Source organism: Haliotis rubra, unplaced genomic scaffold (genome assembly GCF_003918875.1).
Source record: "Haliotis rubra isolate DU_JTF1 unplaced genomic scaffold, ASM391887v1 Scf795, whole genome shotgun sequence".
Lineage (NCBI taxonomy): Eukaryota > Metazoa > Mollusca > Gastropoda > Lepetellida > Haliotidae > Haliotis > Haliotis rubra.
The window spans coordinates 279,582-299,316 of NW_025767518.1; the positions used below are offsets into that span (position 1 = coordinate 279,582).

At 44.1% G+C, this 19,735-nt stretch overlaps 1 protein-coding gene across 1 annotated transcript in view; it reads right to left on the reverse strand.

The window, feature by feature from the left end:
• LOC124261286 (ral guanine nucleotide dissociation stimulator-like 1) overlaps positions 1-19,735 on the reverse strand; it is a 51,086-nt gene that overhangs the window by 17,386 nt on the left and 13,965 nt on the right. Inside the window, 11 exon segments of the mRNA XM_046695594.1 lie at positions 1,598-1,657; positions 2,066-2,134; positions 3,088-3,329; positions 3,905-3,994; positions 5,021-5,105; positions 5,724-5,827; positions 13,128-13,340; positions 14,737-14,870; positions 16,318-16,502; positions 17,640-17,702; positions 18,474-18,679. Coding sequence (XP_046551550.1) covers positions 1,598-1,657; positions 2,066-2,134; positions 3,088-3,329; positions 3,905-3,994; positions 5,021-5,105; positions 5,724-5,827; positions 13,128-13,340; positions 14,737-14,870; positions 16,318-16,502; positions 17,640-17,702; positions 18,474-18,679 — 1,451 coding nt within the window.

Consider the following 19,735-nt stretch of genomic DNA (forward strand, 5'->3'; position numbering starts at 1 on the left):
TCCTGCATTTTCTCAAATCTGAGTAAAAACTTAAGTAAAACCTCGAACTTAAGTTTGTTTCGAGAAATCAGGGCCTGAGCACTACAAACTGTAATAAGTAGTAATGTTAAAGTTTAGGAGTCAATTTAGGATCACTTTGTAAAATAGACCCTGTTACACTTTGATTCAAGAATTGATTGTAACCATCTAATTTAAAAAGTTAATACCGTGTCCATACAACTGCACCATAGTGAGAGTCAACTGTACATTATTATCAAAACAAGACAATAGTAAAAGAAAAGAATTGAGAGATTTAGAAAGTCCTCAGGCCTAAGAAACTAAGCGAGCAGTGTTATGGCCGACATGAGGCTGCATCCAACACCTCACCTAAGACTTTGAGCAAATGTCGGTTCATGTAGCTGTATATGCCTATAACAGAGGGATGACACATTCTACATCTTGTATCCATGGAAACTAGCATATCACTCAGAGAATTAGCATAAAACAACATACCACTGGTTACTTAGGCTGAAAAGGTAAAATGTTTCGTTTTCAGAAAATGACTTTTGGAGATGAGTTGGGAGACTGCTTAATGACTGAATGTTTGAACAATCACTGAATTTCAAGGATATTAATACTTTAATATAATTAACAGTGATTAAAGTCCTTGAATTTCTTAGAATCGTGTGTGGAGTGAGTGATAGAGAGAGAGAGAGAGAGAGAGAGAGAGAGAGAGAGAGAGAGAGAGAGAGAGAGAGAGAGAGAGTGTGCTTCTGTGTCAGTGTCTGTGACAGAATGCCAAACACCAGGCAGGGCAACAACAAATACCATCCTTAAACAATTTTTTGTGTGGCATTGTTAACAATAGAACTATCAACATACTGCACTCTGTGCAGCCTTTCCATCCATGCTTCCATGCTGCAGTCTCCTCATAAGTGATAGGAATTGGAATATTGTTGCCAAATTAGGATCCATGATTTGAATCTGATGACATTGGATCTTGGCATAGCAAGGCATACATTCAAGTGTGGCAACATTATCTTAGTATGATGACAAGTTTAACAATATCCCTGCAATATGAAAACTGGGGACACCAGAAATGAGCTTCACATACGGTACCCCTATTGGGAATCAAACCCAGTCTTCGATGTGACAAGCCAACACTTTGCCCACCAGGTTACTGTCTCACCTTTACTGTATCTCAATCTATTACTTCCTTAATATGCTTCCGCCAACTTAATACAGCACAAGAATAATTCTAACCCGGATCTTCAAGAGCCGATTATGATATTTAACCGTATCACTCAAGGTACATGTGAGTGAGTGTATGAGGATGGTTTGGACAATATCACAGAACACCTGAAATGAGCTTCACACATTGTCACCATTTGTGGAACTAAACCTGTGTCTTCAACACGACAAGCAAACACTTTAACCACTAGGCTACCCCTCAACAGAACCTACAAATGATAAAGCGTAATGTAAGTACATCAAAGCACTATGAAAGCTAAGCTTGCTAAACAGGTTACCCCTTTCTCCACATTTCTTGCAATGACACCATCACCGTGACACCACAACCAACCCTGCAAGCGGATTGCCTGACAAGTTAAGATCTTACCTTGGAGAAGAGCAAAACTTAATTGCACAAGTCAGGATAGGCTCAGATTTAGCCTTTGCTCTAGAGAGTTCAAGAAATCAATATTGGAACAAACACATTCTCCATGTATGCATGGTAACATCAAAAGCAGGATTATCTTACAAGGGACGTTACATTTACAAAAAAATCTCACCAATTTTACAGTATTATTCAGCACAATCATACAAACTGTTTGGGGTAATTTCTGTATACTAAATAAATTTTGATCATATTCATTATTTGTTTAAATAAATTTCATATTTCCTTTATATCAAAACAAATTTACTGAATTTCAGTATTTGGGTACTGGGTTCTATCATACATGTAGAAATCAATTTCCAGTTGATATTATCATTTCTTGTTGAGCATATTGTAGCATCTAGCGGAGAAGATACATGGATATTATGTTGCTAATGAATTAGTTGTGATTATATGGAAGCTGAAGCTCACCTGGCTGATTTCTTCTTGATCTTGGCTGACCCTTCCATGGGAGGCTCTATTGCACAAGACAGTTCATGGCTGGAAGCAAACAAGGACATTTGATTCAGTTTGTTGTTCAATGCCACACTCAGTAAGAATGCAGCTAAAATGATTGAATCTGGCACTCCAGTGATTGAGCACAAACCATGTTTAGAGATGGTGACACAAAATACCATGATATTGGGGTATGGTGACACTCAATCTCTCAATACTGCAGCTAAATGATTGCGTCTGGACAGCACAATCCAGTGATTGATGTTGAGAGCACCAAACCATGATATTAGGGTATGGTGACACTCAATCTCTCAATACTGCAGCTAAATGAGTCTAGACATGACACAATCCAGTGATCAATGTTGTAAGCATCGACCCGCATCATTTGGGTATGATGACACTCAATGAGTAACTGACCCTGACCATCCAATCCATTTTGTTGCCTCTTGAGATCAGAACAGACTGCCAATTCAGAATCCCTACAGGATGAGACCGCCTCCGTGGTGTAGTGGTTAGAGTGTCCTCCCGGAGAGCGGAAGGTAGCGGGTTCAATCCCCGACCGCGTCATACCAAAAGACGTTAAAATATGGTACTTGTTGGTCCCTGTCTGACGCTCGGCATTAATGGGTACAACAAGGACTGGTTGGCTCGGAGTCAGTATAATGTGTCTAAGTGGGGTATTCATGCTTCACTGCGGCATGGTATCTCAGTGGGCTAGCACTATAAAACCAGCTTAAGTCTGGGCTAGTACAAGCAGCCGCACATACACATACACAGGCATGCACGTCGTCATATGAGTGAAATATTCTCAAGCACGACGTAAAACCCATTTCACCTCACCTCACCTCTCCCCAACAGGATGAGATTCAGGTGAGCTAAATTATTATTCTTTCATTTTCATTGTAGACTCAAACTGAATCAAACCAAATCCAAGAGACTAACCCTTTCTTATCACTGTGCACTTTATCTGAACTGAACAATGTCTAAGGAAAGCAAACCTTTCATTATCGTTGTACACTCTAACTGAATCGAACCATATCCAGAATTGAGTATCTTCTTTGAAGTTGTAAATCTGAGCTGCTGACTGGAGCAGTTTGAGCTGAGCGAGCACTTCGAACTCCTTCCGATGTTTCTCGAAGTTGATGAGGCCTTCCTCTGTCATGTCAGGGTTGGCTGTGTCGATCATGGTCAGATCTGTCAGAAACGTTCCCAGGTACGGCACCGTTCCCTGGACAATGCCCTGCAATGACAACATGTGTCACTACAAATCATGTTGTTTCAGTTTGAAAATTTTAACAATAAATTGTATATTTATATACTTATCCTATCTCACTACTTGCACCTCTCTCACTTGTTTTGACTCTAAGTGGAACGACTGTAAACTTTTTCCCATAGGCCTCCTGGTCCATTCACCCATGCACTCCATGCTGCTCTCCTTATTGGATAGGTTCCTAGTCCCCATTGAAGCATGCAGCATGCCCCACAAACTGCCCATGTGACTATATCTGAATGATCATTCTCTCTCTTGTCGCATGACAATATGGACGGCATTATATTTAGGGACAGGTTTCAGCCTAACATCATGGGGAAACCAGATCTACACTCAATAAACTAATTCTGAATTTCTTTTAGGAGATAGGCATGGGAAACAGGGAACATATTCTGCATCTTTGAGGCACGTGCAAGATATGTACTTGAGATCTGTCCACCGCAGGGATGACATGTATTGGGCACTTGGGATCCAGCAATTCAACATATATTTATACATGCTCATTTAGCCACAACACAGACAAACACTGTGAAAGCAAGACTTACATTATCTATCCATGACTGGCTCTTCTGCATGTTGCGTCGTTTTAATGTCTTATTTTGGCTGTCCAGATCGGGAAACTTTGCTGTCGCTTCCTGGAACAGAGAATAATGAGATATTGCACATGAAACTCTCATCTTGTTTCTTTGCTGTTTTACAATGCACTCAATAATATTCCAGCTATATGACAGTGGCCTGTAAATAATCAAGTCTGGACCAGACAATCCAGTGATCAACAGTATGAGAATCGAGTGACACAATTCAGATACAATGACATGTGTCAACCAAGTCAACGAGCCTGAACACCCGATCCCATTGCCCCTTATGACAAGCTTGGGTTACTGAAGATCAATACTAACCTCATTGACAGTATCCTTTAAACAATCAAGATTAAACCTGATTATCCAGTGATTGACATGATGAACAACAACTGACTGACTGACTGACTGAGTTTGGTTTTACACCGCTTTTAGCAATATTCCAGCAACATCACGGCAGGGGACAACAGAAATGGGCTTCACACATTGTGCCCATGTGGGGATTCGAACCTGGGTCTTCGGCGTGACGAGCCAACGACCAAAAACCATTAGGCTACCCCACCTCCCTTATGAACAACAACAAATCTGCTGTAAACATCAATATGTATTGCATAAAGTATTGAACAGTAAATGTTCTTGTTATCACTTAATGAGTACTATCAGTCAGTATATGAGTGAGTGAGTTTAGTTTTACGCCGCACTCGGCAATATTCCAGCTATACAGCGACGGTCTTTAAATAATCGAGTCTGGACCAGACAATCCAGTGAGTACTATCAGTCAGTATATGAGTGAGTGAGTTTAGTTTTACGCCAAACTCGGCAATATTCCAGCTATACGATGGTCTTTAAATAATCGAGTCTGGACCAGACAATCTAGTGATCACCAGCATGAGCATCCATCTGCACAATTGGGAACCGATGACATGTGTCAACCAAGTCAGCAAGCCTGACCACCTGATCCCGTTAGTCGCCTCTGATGACAAGCATGGGTTACTGAAGGCCAATTCTAACCCGGACCTTCACGGGTCCAGTCAGCATATAATGGCATGTAATTCCTATCACAAATGTCGGCTGTACCAGTACCTTCATAAGCAGTTCCCGAGAATTGAGCTGGTTGTTTTCACCTGAGAATATTTCTGACAATTCTTCAAATAGCACCATAGTATCCCTGCAATATTGAAATGTATGTTATTCACACAAAATCATTAAGTGTCACAGAGATGACATCTGCTGGTTTAACTTTGACAAAATCCTTGCAATGGTCTTTGGCAGCATGTGTTTATGGGCAGACCGCTCAGGTCACAAATCTGGTGGAATCAATCGGATGGTTGACAGTGTTCCACAGAATACCATGAGAGCTTCTAGTACTTCAGTCCTGTCTCACTTTGAAGCACATGTAACATCTGCTTACACCAGGTGTTTGAGTGAGTGAGTGAGTTGGGTTTTACACCGCTTTTAGCAATATTCCAGCAATATCATGGCAGGGGACACAACAAATGGGCTTCACACATTGTACCCATGTGGGGAATCGAACCCGGGCCTTCAGAGTGACGAGCGACCACTTGGCTACCCCACCGCCCTGGACTTTGTTTGAAACATGCCTCTGAAACAGCATCGCTCTAAAGGGATTCTCAGAGAAGTAAAAGACGAACAGGCAAATATTTTGCAGTGTTTTGATAAATATTGACTAATGTTGATCCAAGCCATTGTGATATGAGTCAATCAAGTCATCAAACAACAGGCACAAACTGCTGCAGTCTAATTCTTACCAACACTGTGCACTTACTTTGGTAGAGACGACCATGTCCTGCGTAGCCGGTAGACTGGGTGAGACTGTAGGCCCGAGATTATCGCTTTCAGAGACGAAAAGTTCTTTAGCTCTCGGAGTTCCTGTTCAATAAGAAGACAACATTGATTCAAACTCAAGCAAAAGAGTGATACATCGTGAAAAATGCCACTTACAGCCCAATGATGTGAGGTAAAATGGGGTTTAACCTCACACTTGAGAATATTTCGCTCATATGACGACGTGCATACATGTGTATGTGTGGCTGCTTGTACTAGCCCAGACTTAAGCTGGTTTTATAGTGCTAGCTCACTGAGACACCATGCCGCAGTGAAGCATGAATACCCTACTCAGACACATTATACCGACTCCGAGCCGACCAGTCTTTGTTGTACCCATTAATACTGAGCGCCAGGCAGGGACCAACAAGTACCATATTTTAACGTCTTTTGGTATGACGCGACCGGGGATCGAACCCGTGACCTTCCGCTCTCCTGGCAGACGCTACAGCCTCATGACTTTGTCACTGCATGGTTTGGATATCTTCTATTTTGCTTAGATCAACAACATAGTAGTGCCAAGTAAAAACACTCTCTATATTTCTTATTATTGAAGTAGTATAGGGAATGGGGGTTCTGTGACAGGCCGATTAAGAGCGTCATTATATATCTATTCCGCTTCCAGCCCCAGTATAAATTAACGATTTCGAGCAGAGACACCATTCGATGCACATCCCAGACCCCTATAGGGTACCATGAGTTTCGGCAACCCCAGGCGGGAACGAGGACTGCAATACGTCCCCAAGCCGCAGACGGTGCCGGATGCTAAGTTCCCAGTCATAGAATGGGGATTCTGTGACAGGCCGACTAAGAGTGTCATTATATACCAATTCCACTTCGAGCAGAGACACCATTCAATGCACAGCCCATGCACCTCTACGATTTCAAGCAGAGACACCATTCGATGTACAACGCAAACCCCTGGCATGCACCTCTACGATTTCAAGCAGAGACACCATTCGATGTACAGCCCATGCACCTCTACGTTTTCGAGCAGAGACACCATTCGATGTACACCACATCACCACACGAGCCTCCCCAAGCATTCATAGAAGTCCTGGACGGGGAGCACAGTCGGCTCTGCAGCGGGCAATACGTCTAGTGCTGGGGGTCGACGCTTTCCCTCCAGGGGCTGTATTCCATATTTTGTGTAGTCGATTGGAACCGATGCCGAATCGTTGTCTTGTTTCTTGTGCTGGGACTTTTCCACGCATCTTGCGAATCTCCTCCACTTGGTATTGTGATAGTTGTCGTTTTGGGGGCATTTGGTTGTACTATATATCTACAGTTGCAACAAATTGTCTATATGGGAATCTAGGGCACACTAGACATACTGGGGTACACTAGACAGAACCTAGAAGTTTGCTTGTTTTGCTAAGTATTGCTAAGTATTGCTAAGCATTTGCTAAGCATTGCTAAGCATTTGCTAAGTATTGCTAAGCATTTGCTAAGTATTGCTAAGCATTGCTAAGCATTGCTAAGCATTTGATAAGCATTGCTAGGAGTTTCCTGGGAAAGGTTGGGATTCCTTGGGAGGATTGGGATTACTGGGAGAGGATTGGGATTCCTGGGAGAGGATTGGGATCCCCATATAGGTATATAGGAAGTATGGGTATATATATGCCCAGGAAAAACAACCATGCCACCAAAAAGAGATTTACCTTCGGATAAGATCCAAGAAATACGCTCCCTTCGAGGTGCTCCCAGCAAGCTTGAGGTCAAAAGCTCGGCATTGGGTCCACAAGACTCTACGATATATGGAGAGATCAGATCGAGGAAACCATCAAGAACCAGAAGTATCGGTTAGGCGACAACCAACAAGTATCGTTGCGGTCGATGAACCACAAAAGGTGACTCGGGGATAGATCGAAGTAACAATACCTGGTAGTATCGTTACCAACCATCCAGGACTTCACGATCGCCTGGGAGTCTCGAGACTTCGTGGTGGAGCAAACCCGCCAATACATCGTCGAATTTGTTGGTTGACATCCTGTCGAGGTTGGACAAGGATGATGACAATGACTTAAGTCCTGGAAGAAATAGAAGAGGAACAAGAAGACACCGTCTGGGTATCCAGAAGGTGCGGGAGATGGTAGAATCAGCCCAAAAAGTTAACCTATGTTTCGATAGCTGCCGTGATACTCTGGAAGGTCATCCACAAGACCTGGAAGCATAGCAAACCAGTTTCCCAGCCGACAAGCCAGCAACACCTGCCCCAAACCCCGGACCCTTTTCACATGTAGTAACATTCATTTAGACATTTGACTCGCGATAAGGTATATAACATGTGGCCCGTGGGAACTCATTATTGCAAATGGGTATTGCTCGGCAAGCCCACAACCTGCGACAAACGCTGTATGACTGAATATTGCCACTCGTCGATGCCCACTGTGTGAGAAAGGGTCATGTCAATTATGTTTGCAAAGTATGTGGCATAGGGGTCAAAAGGACATTATGGGTTGTGTAAAGACCATGGAAGGGACGTGGTTGAAACCAACTTATTTACTTATAAGAAGAAAGACTACCTCAACGAACGTAACCGGCTGCTCAGGACCGAAAGTTTAAAGGTGCGCTTCATTTTTAAAGCTGACAGGGTTATCTGCACATTGAAAACGCCTCTATTAGACATGTGGCTCGCATATGGTATACACCATGACTACTGTCATCGAACTCAAAGCTCTCGCCAAAAGTCGGTGGACTGACGGGTTATTCCCGCCTTAGGAAACCCCAACTGCTCACCTTGCTCGATATGAAATATACCAAGCTCCCTACCGTGGCGAGACCTCAAACTCCGTGCTAAAGAACGCGCGGATTGAAGGGTTATTCCCGCATGAGAAGAGCCGAGCTGATCACCTTGCTGGAAGACACCAGGCCAGTCGAGTTGAGATTTGTGCAGACGAAGCACGCCGGGTAAAGTATCTCGGGGTTGGATAATGACGGTTGATTCCAATATCGATACGGTACAGTCAAACCCCATCGCTAGTAAACTCCGCGAAGAACTAGGCGACTTGAAAAGCATCAAGTACCAACTAACGATGAAAATGGAGCTCCAAAACAGAATAATGGGGCGGCAGTACTGAGTACGTTGCACCTTATTTCAGAGGCAAACAGGAAGCCCTAACCCAACCAGAATTGATTGAATCCTCCATCGTACGACGTTGCAGAAAATACAAGAGTCGTTGGAGAGATATACCCATATGGGCTCTGGATGGGTGGTAGACAAAATCAACACCGTTTATCTCGACATAGCGAACTACATGCCGCTCAAAGGTGGGTCGCGCATACCGGTGCCCAAGCATTTCAAGGCTAAAAGGCCCTCGTTAACCCCAAAACCCAAGGCTGCGATGTTAGCGATTACTGTGCGCGTTGGTGGCGGTCATAGCTGCTACGCATGAACCAACGGGCAATCCGGCAGGCGCTCCAGCTATCCATCGATCGAAGAATCCGGGTTCGACTTCACGGGTGTAGAACGGCAACACCCATCTCCTACTGGGCAATTCGAAAAGCAGAACAAGGTGGCCGCGTCCAACGTGTTCGGCCAAAGGCGACAAAACCATCGTATATAGGATAAGCCCTGTGGGTGATAAAACCGTCGCGTAGAACCAATATATTCCTCATCGAAAAAGACGGCCAGTATCACTACACGGCAATAAAAATCTGAGCCGGCTGTTGCATGATCAATCGATGCACAGAGAAAAGAAACACTTCTGCGAACGATGTCTGCACGTTTTACGCGCAGTCGACCTGCTGCAAGCACACCAGGGGATTGCCTAGGTGTAGGAGAGACGGCGATCCGAATTGACATGCCTAAGGAAGGCGACAACATCTTGAAATTCACCAACCACAAACATCAGATGCCTGTGCCTTACATGATCTACGCAGACTTCGGAAGCCCTCATCAAACGGGTCGACTCACGACGCGCGCCCAACACTGAGCAAAGTTTTACGTGCAAGACCCAAGAACACCAAGCCTGGCGGGTTCGAAGTGCGTAGTCGTCCGATCGCGATGGACAGACGAACGCCCAGTCATCTACCGGCGAGGTCCTAGCGCGACCGAACGATTCCTGATGTGTTTGCAACAGGAAGAGAAAATCATCAGGAAAAGACTGTACACCGCTGCCCCCTATGCGCGATGACGCCGGCGACCAAGTCGTCCCACAAGCGCTGAGAATTGCCACATATGTCAGGGGCGCTGAATGGGGATGTTGTGAGATCACTGCCACATCACCGGCGGTATCGAGGTGCCGCCCATAGCGCTGCGTGCAATCTCCAGCTTAGAATCAACCCTAAAACAATCAACATCCCCGCGGTCTTCCACAATCTGAGAGGGTACGATGCCCACCTGATCATGCAGGCCATCTCGGGAAGGTCGATGGTGATATCAAGTGCATCCCCAACAACATGGAAAATACATCTCGCTTCGCCAATGGTCTGAGATTCATTGACAGCCCTCAGTTCCTCCTGTCATCGCCGATAGTTTGGTCAGCCACTGACACCTTCCCCATCACTGATCGGCATACCAACGCCGGGACTTCGGCCCTGCTGATGAGGAAGGGTGTGTACCCATAATGAAAGGCATGGATGATTGGTCTAAGTTCGATGAGACCATTTACCTCCCATCGACCGGTTTTACAGCAACCTGACCGAATCCCATATCTCCCAAGACGATTCGACCACGCCGGCGAGAACGTGGGGAGAAACTGGGATGTAAGAATCTGGGTGACTACCACGACCTGTACTTGAGAACGGACGTGTTCCTGCTAGCCGATGTGTTCGAGGCGTTTAGGAGGACGGTTTGAAACAGTATCAACTCGACCCTGCATGGTACTACACCAGCCCGGGTCTATCGTGGGATGCGCTGCTGAAGAAAACCGGAGTTAAGCTGGAATTGCTCACGGATTACGACATGCACCTGTTCATCGAGAAAGGCTTACGGTGGGATTTCCATGGCACGCCAAACGGTGCGCAGAAGAGCCAACAATACGCACGTGGAAGGCTTACACGACTCTAGCAAACCCACCAATCATCTCCTCTACCTAGACGCCAACAACCTGTACGGCTGGGCTATGAGTCAGTCTCTGCCTACGGGTGGGTTTGAGTGGTTGGACGATGAGATCGATATCACGAAAGCATCGCTGCCGATTCGAGGAAGGGTTACATCCTCGAAGTGGATCTGGAGTATCCCGAGGCATTGCACGCTGCTCACAACAGCTACCCCTGGCCCCGAACGGTTGATGGTCTGCCGAGACTGGATGTCCGACTATCAGCGGGACTTGTTGGGTGAGAACACCCTGGCTCGGGTGGAAAAGCTTCGTCCCCAACTTGATGAACAAGACCAAGTATGTCGTGCACTATCGCAACCTGCAGCTGTACCTATCGTTGGGTATGAAACTGACCAAAATTCATAGGGTGCTGAAGTTTGACCAAAGTCCTTGGATGGAGCCCTACATCAGAATGAACACGGACCTGCGAAAGCTGGCCACCAGTGACTTCGAGAAGAACTTGTATAAGCTCATGAACAACTCGGTGTTTGGTAAGACGATGGAGAACGATGGTAAAACTCGTACGATCGCAGCAGGAGGAAAAACTTAGGAAACTGATCGCTAGCCCGGCCTTCAACCGAAGCAAGCTATTCGATAACGACTTGGCGGCGCTGCACATGAATAAAAGTCACATCAAGCTCAACCGACCCGTCTACGTGGGGATGAGCATTCTCGACTTGTCCAAACATCTCATGTATGATTTCTACTACAACCGGCTCAAGAAGCAATACGGTGATCGATGTGGGCTGCTGTACACGGACACAGATTCCTTGTTGCTAGATATACACACCCGAGGATGTGTATGAGGACATGGCAAAACACATACACCTGTACGACACCAGCGACATTACCCAAGGACCATGCCCTACACAACACGATCAACAAAAGGTCCTTGGCAAGATGAAGGATCTTAATGTCGCGGGCACACCCATCGCCGAATCACGTCGGCTTGAGGCCTAAGATGTACTCCATCTTGAAAGCTGACAAAGGGAGAGATCCGAAAGGCAAAGGGGTCAAGAAATACGTGGTGAAACAACACATCAAGCACGTCCTCTTCAAACAAGCTCTGTTCAAGAATAAGACGCTCAAACACCGAATGAACGCAGCGTTGAGAAGCCGACAAACACAACATCTACGGCATCACCCTCAACAAGACGCCGCTGTCGCCCATGGACACCAACGGTGGATCGCCGCCCGGCAATCCACGACTTCACGCCACGGGCACATCGCTCATAAACCACTGAGTGGTGAAATTAGTGCTCTTAGTTGACCTGGGCTGTGCATTGAATGGTGTCTCTGCTCGAAGCGGATATAATGACACTCTTAGTCGGCCTGTCACAGAATCCCCATTCTATGACTGGGAACTTAGCATCCGACACCGTCTGCGGCTTGGGGACGTATTACAGTCCTCGTTCCCGCCTGGGGTTGCCGAAACTCATGGTACCCTATAGGGGTCTGGGATGTGCATCGAATGGTGTCTCTGCTCGAAATCGTTAATTTATACTGGGGCTGGAAGCGGAATAGATATATAATGACGCTCTTAATCGGCCTGTCACAGAACCCCCATTCCCTATACTACTATTGAAAAAGGATTTTTTAGGCATCATCAAAGATGCAAGTGAATCATAACGGGACTATTGTATAGCCATGTACAAGCACCGATGCAGGTCTGTGGAGGCCTGTACTAGACTACTAGTCCAGACTAACACCTGTTTTATGGTGCCAGCCCACTCATGCCCTGTTCATCAAGTATACTCCAACGAGGCACAGTATATCCCCTTACTACCAAGCAACAGGCAGGGAAACAGCAAGTACCATCTTGTAACATGTTTTATGAGTGAGCGAGTGAGTGAGTGAGTATGGTTTTACTCCGCTTTAAGCAATATTCCAGCAATATCACAGCGGGGGACACCAGAAATGGACTTTACTTGTACTCATGTGTGGAATCGAACCCAGGTCTTCGGCCTGACGAGCCAACGCTTTAACCACTTGGCTACCCCACATTTTTTATGAAATGACAGGGATCTAACACTGATCTTCTTTCTGCTCTCCAGACTCTGTGATCAGTTTGTGTGCAATAAGCTTGGCCAATACTTGTAAATAATTGAGATAAACGATGGAAAAATATATATAACACATAATTTGCACTGGCTGTTTAGTTTTTTCTTCTTGTCAGTAACTTAATCGAAAGACATGTGAATTTTCTAAGATCAGGATAACCACATAAACCTGAACATGCTGAATGCATTCATCCCAAAAAATGTAAACAAAACCTAAATGTAGAATAAACTATGACAACATACTTGAGCAATGTGTATCCATTTCTGTACAATTTTGGCTCTTTGCGATGTCTTATGATCCCGAGTTTTGAGAATAGTAGCTATCACACGAAGAGACACACGGTTGAACTGTGCTATAGTAGCGAGAACGCTGGCTGCTTCCTTGCCCCCCTTCTTCCCCCGCCGTGCCCACACCGCACCCAGACAGTGATGCGGAACCACCTTCCGAAACAGCTCCTGCAAACAGAAACGGGAGTTGGACAAAACCCAAACAAAGTTCATTCATAAACAATTCTTAAACATAAAGCATATGAATGGTTTTTATCCCACAATCAGTGATATGTCAGCATTATCACAGAAGTCAGGCAAACCTGTGTTAGATAGCATAAGCACAAATCAATACTGACACAACCAAGTCCCACCTTATGAGCTTCCTTCAGTTTGCTCTTACTAGTGAGTGAGTGAGTGAGTTAGTTTAGTTTTATGCCGCTTTAAGCAGTGTCCCAGCAATTTCACGGCAGGGGACACCAGAAATGGGTTTCACACGTTGTACCCATTGCTCTTACTGAAAACACAACACATTTTGCCCCTGGATGTATCCATTTTAAACTTACAAATACACTGAGAATGTTAACTGACTGAGTTTGGTTTTACGCCACTTTTAGCAATATTCCAGCAACATCATGGCAGGGGACACCAGAAATGGGCTTCACACATTGTACCCATATGGGGATTCGAATCCAGGTCTTTGGCGTGATGAGCCAACGCTTTAACCACTAGGCTACCCCACCGCCCCTGAGAATGTTAAACTACTTAAAAGTAGTAATCATGCTTTATTTGGGCAGAAGGGATGCCCTCTTGACCTGGAGTCAGACTCTTACACCAAATAATCATATCAACAACAAAATGGTTAACAGCATGAGCAAAATTCAAGCAAGTCACATCATGTCACCATCGGATCTTCATAAGCCTCATTTTATGACAACAAAGGAGTATCAGAGTAGCTTTCTAAACCAGAGGTTGATATAACAATTAAACATCATGTCCATACGATGTGTTTGTGTGTTTGTTGCTTAACACAGCACTCAGAAATATTCCATCTAAATGGTGATGGTCTGTAAATAATCTAGTCTGGACAATCCAATGGTCAACAGAATGAGCATCAATCTACACAATCGGGTTACAATGACATGTGTCACCCAAGTCAGCGTCCTGACAACTTGATGCAGTTAGTATCGGTTACTGAGGATCAATTCTACCTTGAATCTTCACAGATTACAACCAGCTGTGATGGCAAACAATCAACAAACCACACACTGGAACCACTAAAATCTTATCAGTTAATTCATAACAAGCATGGAATGCTCCCCGAGGTCTTTCCTGAAGAAGGAGAGACATATTGGAGTACAGTGAGTGAGTGAGTGAGTGAGTGAGTTGGGTTTTACGCTGCTTTTAGCAATATTCCAGCATTATCACGGCAGGGGACACCAGAAATGGGCTTCAAATATTGTACCCATGTGGGGAATCGAACCCAGGCCTTCAGCGTGATGAGTGAACACTTTAGCCACTGTGCTACCACATCGCCCCTATTGAAGTACAGAAGAGATATATTAGCACTGAACTGAATACTTACAGCGTCTCGATGTGTCAGCTGTTGAGCAAAGGTATGACTAGAGATGTCGTTGAATGTTAATGGCTTGTGATACTCATTGTCTATCATATGATCAACTTCCTCACAGATGGAAAATCGGAATTCTATTTCGTTAGCTGCAGAAAAAACAGAAGAATACCATTAGGCTAAAAATCTAAAAATAGCAATTGCAAGTGTGTATATATATGTTGTCAAATGAATATATATGTACATGCTCTAGAAAAAGCACCTTCAACATATTTGAAGTTAGGGACCGTTCATAATTTATGGCTGGAGGGGGGAGGTGATGATGATTATTTTTTTAAGGGGGCACCTATTTTGTTCTGGGGAGCTAGGGGGTCAGCAATTTCGTATTACACGCACAGGGGGGGTTGGGGGGTGGTCAGCAATTTTGGTCACATACAAGATGCCTGAAATGACTCGTGTCTGCATAATCAGCCAATGTAGGCTGTCGACATAATTGAAGACATTGGGTGCAATGTTTTTTTAGATATCCCGTTAACAAAAGTTTCAAAAGCGGTCAAAGTGCTGTGGTGACCTTGAAGAAAAGGTCAAGGTTACCCAAATCAACTGCTGTCTGTGTAATCCCCAAAGTAGGCTGTCACCAAATTTAGAGACATTGGGTACAACAATTCATGAGATATCACGTTAACAAGAAACGGGACAACGGGACGTACATACAGACACCACTGAATATACATAGTCCCCTGTTCCGCGTTGCGGCAGGGGACAATTATGCTTAGAAATTATGGGAAGGGGAGGGGGGTCATTGATATTGTACATGACATGCAGGGGGTCACTTATTTTGTTCATAAACATTAGGGGGGGGTGTCGGGGTCATCCACATTGTACATGCTTCTCCATAAAAATCATCCTCACACCCCTAGCCACAAATTATGAACGTCCCTTAATTCCAGCAAATTCACCTTTCTAAATCAGTGAAATCATGTCTGCTGAAATGACACTAAGACCCCTTGTGAGAAATTTCATTGGATAATCAAGGGTTCGCCACAAGGTCATCCTTTCTTAAACTGGTTTATGCTTCATGAATACAAAAGATTACCCTGATGAAGTCAGGCCTTGTTAAACTGGTTTCGGTTCATGAACACAAAATGTACACAAATACACTAAAAACAATTAAAATTTCTCTAAAACATGGGTAATAAATAAAATACCACACAAGTTCTTATTAGATACAAATTTTATGAAACTTATGAACTTCCTATCATATTTGAGTGAGTGAGTGAGTTTAGTTTTACACCACTTTTAGCAATAAAATTCCAGCGCTATCATGGTGGGGGGACACCAGAAATGGGCTTCACACATTGTACCCATGTGGGGAATAGAAACCGGGTCTTCGGCGTGACGAGCGAACCCTTTAATCACTAGGCTACCCCACCACCCCAGATATCATAGGAAGTTCACTTCTTTTGTAAATTATTATCTAAAGAAAACTCTATAGTAGTGTTGAATATATTGCACCCCTGACATCCCCGAACACTCTGCAAGTGGTTGATAGTGTTTAGGGAAACATCATCTACCCACAACCAAACTGACACTGACCATCAGCACCTGAGTGATCCTTCATGAGGCGCTCGATCCGATGTCGTGCCCGGCCCGCGAGGTCACTGTCCGGCAGGAAGTGCAGAGAAAACTTCTCTAACGTATGGAGACAGGGATAGTTTGGAGGTTCCCGGAAATCTTCCGGATAGGTGTCCAGCCACACGGATATCACAGATTTAATTGTTCTGTGAACAAGAAGAAGAGAGTAGAGATATGACGGCTTTCAACTGTCTCTGCCAAAACCAAGTCAACTAGCCTGCACATACCTTTTCACTTCCTCAACTGAGCTAACCAGACCAAACGTAATGTTAGCCAACATGAGATTCTGACAAGTGGACAAAGTCACACATTGTTTCTATGTTAGTTTTTTAAATTATGCTGAAAAAGTTCCTTTGAAAAAGGTATCTTAGTTACAAATGTCTTATCTTAGGTGATGTTACCATCAAAACTAATAGCAGTAACTCATATATTTTTGTTTGTTTTTTTTGTTTAATACTGCACTCTGCAATTTTCCAGCTATATGGCAGCGATTCCTAAATAATCAACTCTGCACCAGACAATCCAGTGATCAACAACATGAGCATCATCTAAGGGATGACTGTATTTCCACAAGAACACTGTACAACCTACAGAAACCACTGTAGAAACTGGGAATTTTTTAAATGTAAAATAATTGGGCGTCTAAGCTGTCTAATGTGCCAGGCTACTGTTCTAGTGAGCTTGAGGTGTCAGAATCGTGCCCACCTGTGGCCAGAGGTAAAAACCTTGGAGTCAACTTTGTGCATAGACTCTTTCAGTGTTGTCACAACCCCTAGTGTACAGTACACAACCCTGTGCACTTAAAAGAATCCACGAATCCGCTGGTATATGACCTGATGGTGGCCACATGAATACGTGCAAACACCTAGTGGCGGGTTCAGCAACGTGCAGTAAACTTGGACAAAGTGCTGTGACTATGTGTCCCAGTCCACCCAGCTGTTAATTGGTACCTCGTAAGGATGGGAAAGCTGCAATAACTTGGTGCACCTAGTGGCTGAAAGAGTTGTATGCTCCCCAGGGAGATTGATAATACGATGTGCCATTGAGACTGACATCCTTGTACTAGTTGCATGGATATGTGCTGCTATATAAATATCTTACAACAATAATAATAATAATAATAACTATAGGAGGTGCGTGAGTTCTGTGAGTTCATTCTGTCAGTCAACAATATTCCAGCACACAGCACAAATGATATACAGAATAAGCCATTCAAATTACAGAATCATGTCCATCAAAGGGATGACTGTATTATCACCAGCACACTGTGAAATCCTACTTACTTGAGCTGTAGTTCATTCAGTTCTGTCCGGTCATCTTCACAACACAACTTCAACATCTGATACCTGGGGAACAAAGGACGTGAGGAATGTAGAAGCTAGGACTAAGTGTTTGTCACCTTTGTTTTTACATTCTTGTGTTTGTTTGTTTGTTTGAATTATGCACACTCATCAATATTTCAGTCATAGTATGGAAGTCTGTAAATAGTTGAATCTGGGCCAGACAATCCAGTGACTGACATCGTGAGCTCAGATTTACTCAGTTTGGACTTGATGGTATGCATAATGCAAATCAAGGATATTAAAAGCTTTGGTTGATTGCTTGGTATAATGCCTCACTCAGCAATATTCCAGCTGTATGACCGAAGTCTGTGAATAATTGAGTCTGGACCAGACAATCCAGTGATCAACAGCATGAGCATCGATCTACACAATTAGGATGATGACATATGTCAACAAAGTCAGTGAGCCTGACCACCCGATCCTGTTTGTCCCCTCTTACAACTATTACAGGCTGCTGGAGACCAATTCTGGCATGACTTTGTGAGATACTTAATTCTGATCTCTTGATTATATTACCATGATCTTAATCCTAAATCAAAGGACCACAAATTACACAAAGAGCTGCACCCATGTTTGTGTATTACTTCAAATGTCATTAATGGTCTTAAATCACAAACGAAAGGACAGTCAGAAAACAGAATAACAATATCTTATTCTAACCTGGGTAGTCATGGGGGTGTTCTTTTGATAAACGTAAGATATTCATTGTTACTCCTCTTCAACCTATCTAAACCTCCCTCTGCAGGTTTGTCATCTTCCTCATGCAGTACCCACCTGTCTATAAGCAGCTTGAGCACCTGTTGTGGTGTTGCAAAGGTGCGGTAAGTGGCAAGGAAGATGTTGACGTAGGTGGAGTCCAGCTCCCCCCTGACGGTAGACAAACTCTCCACCAGCTTCTCCAGAGTCCCTGCCTTGATCACCCGAATCTTCTGGGTCTCCCACATCAAGTGGGAAAACTCTCGCTCATGCTCATCTTCAAGCTGAAACAACATCCAGAGTGAGTGAGTGAGTGAGTGAGTGAGTGAGTGAGTGAGTGAGTGAGTGAGTGAGTGAGTGAGTGAGTGAGTGAGTGAGTGAGTGAGTGAGTGAGTGAGTGAGTGAGTGAGTGAGTGAGTGAGTGAGTGAGTGAGTGAGTGAGTGAGTGAGGTGGGTGGGTGGGTGGGTGGATGGGTGGGTGGGTGGGTGGGTGGGAGTGAGTGAGTGCAGTTTTACGCCACTTTTAACAATATCTTACCAATATCACAGAAGGGGACACCAGACATGGGCTTCACACATTGTACCCATGTGGAGAATTAAACCTAGGCCTTAAATGCTTTAACCAATAGACTACCCCACTGAGTCCTTGGATCTTTTATTAGTGGAACAGCTGCAAACTGCAGTAATAGAATCCTTTTAAACACAAATATTTCCACAAACATCTTGAAAAGATGTAAACAGCCTATTATCATTGAACATAAATGTTGTGTCTGACTTGAACAATGTTAAAGCATGCTGTTTATAAAAAAGATGCTGATTCCATTGGTATATGCAGAATAGAAATGCAAAGTTGGTTGAGGGTGCCATAAGGCACCACACAGATAACATAGGTGTGCCTTTGTGCCTATAACCTTTTGATGATCCATTAAACTTAATACATCACAACATTTATGTCATGTCAATGTATTGTTAATAAGTCAGTAAACAGCATGTAAACCTGTCAACTAGTCTGTCTCACAGTCCCTGAACTACATTATTTCCCCTTCCACTCAGCCCTCCCTGCAATGTTAAAGCCCTAAATGAAGCAAGTCTAGATTTCCACAGGTTGTGATTCTCACTGGGTCTGCTTTTCAATGTAACTGGGTGTACTTGTTACCATCAAAATCATATATATTCAGAGACTAAGCCTTAGTCTAACATGTAATGTTGAGTGCTGGATAACACTATCAAGACTGCAAGAATAGTTCCCCTTCATTAGTCCCGGACCCATAAACTATCCCACAAACTATGTTATCATCCAAAACAGCTTTCCTGTTATGCTCACTGGCATTCAAAATGGC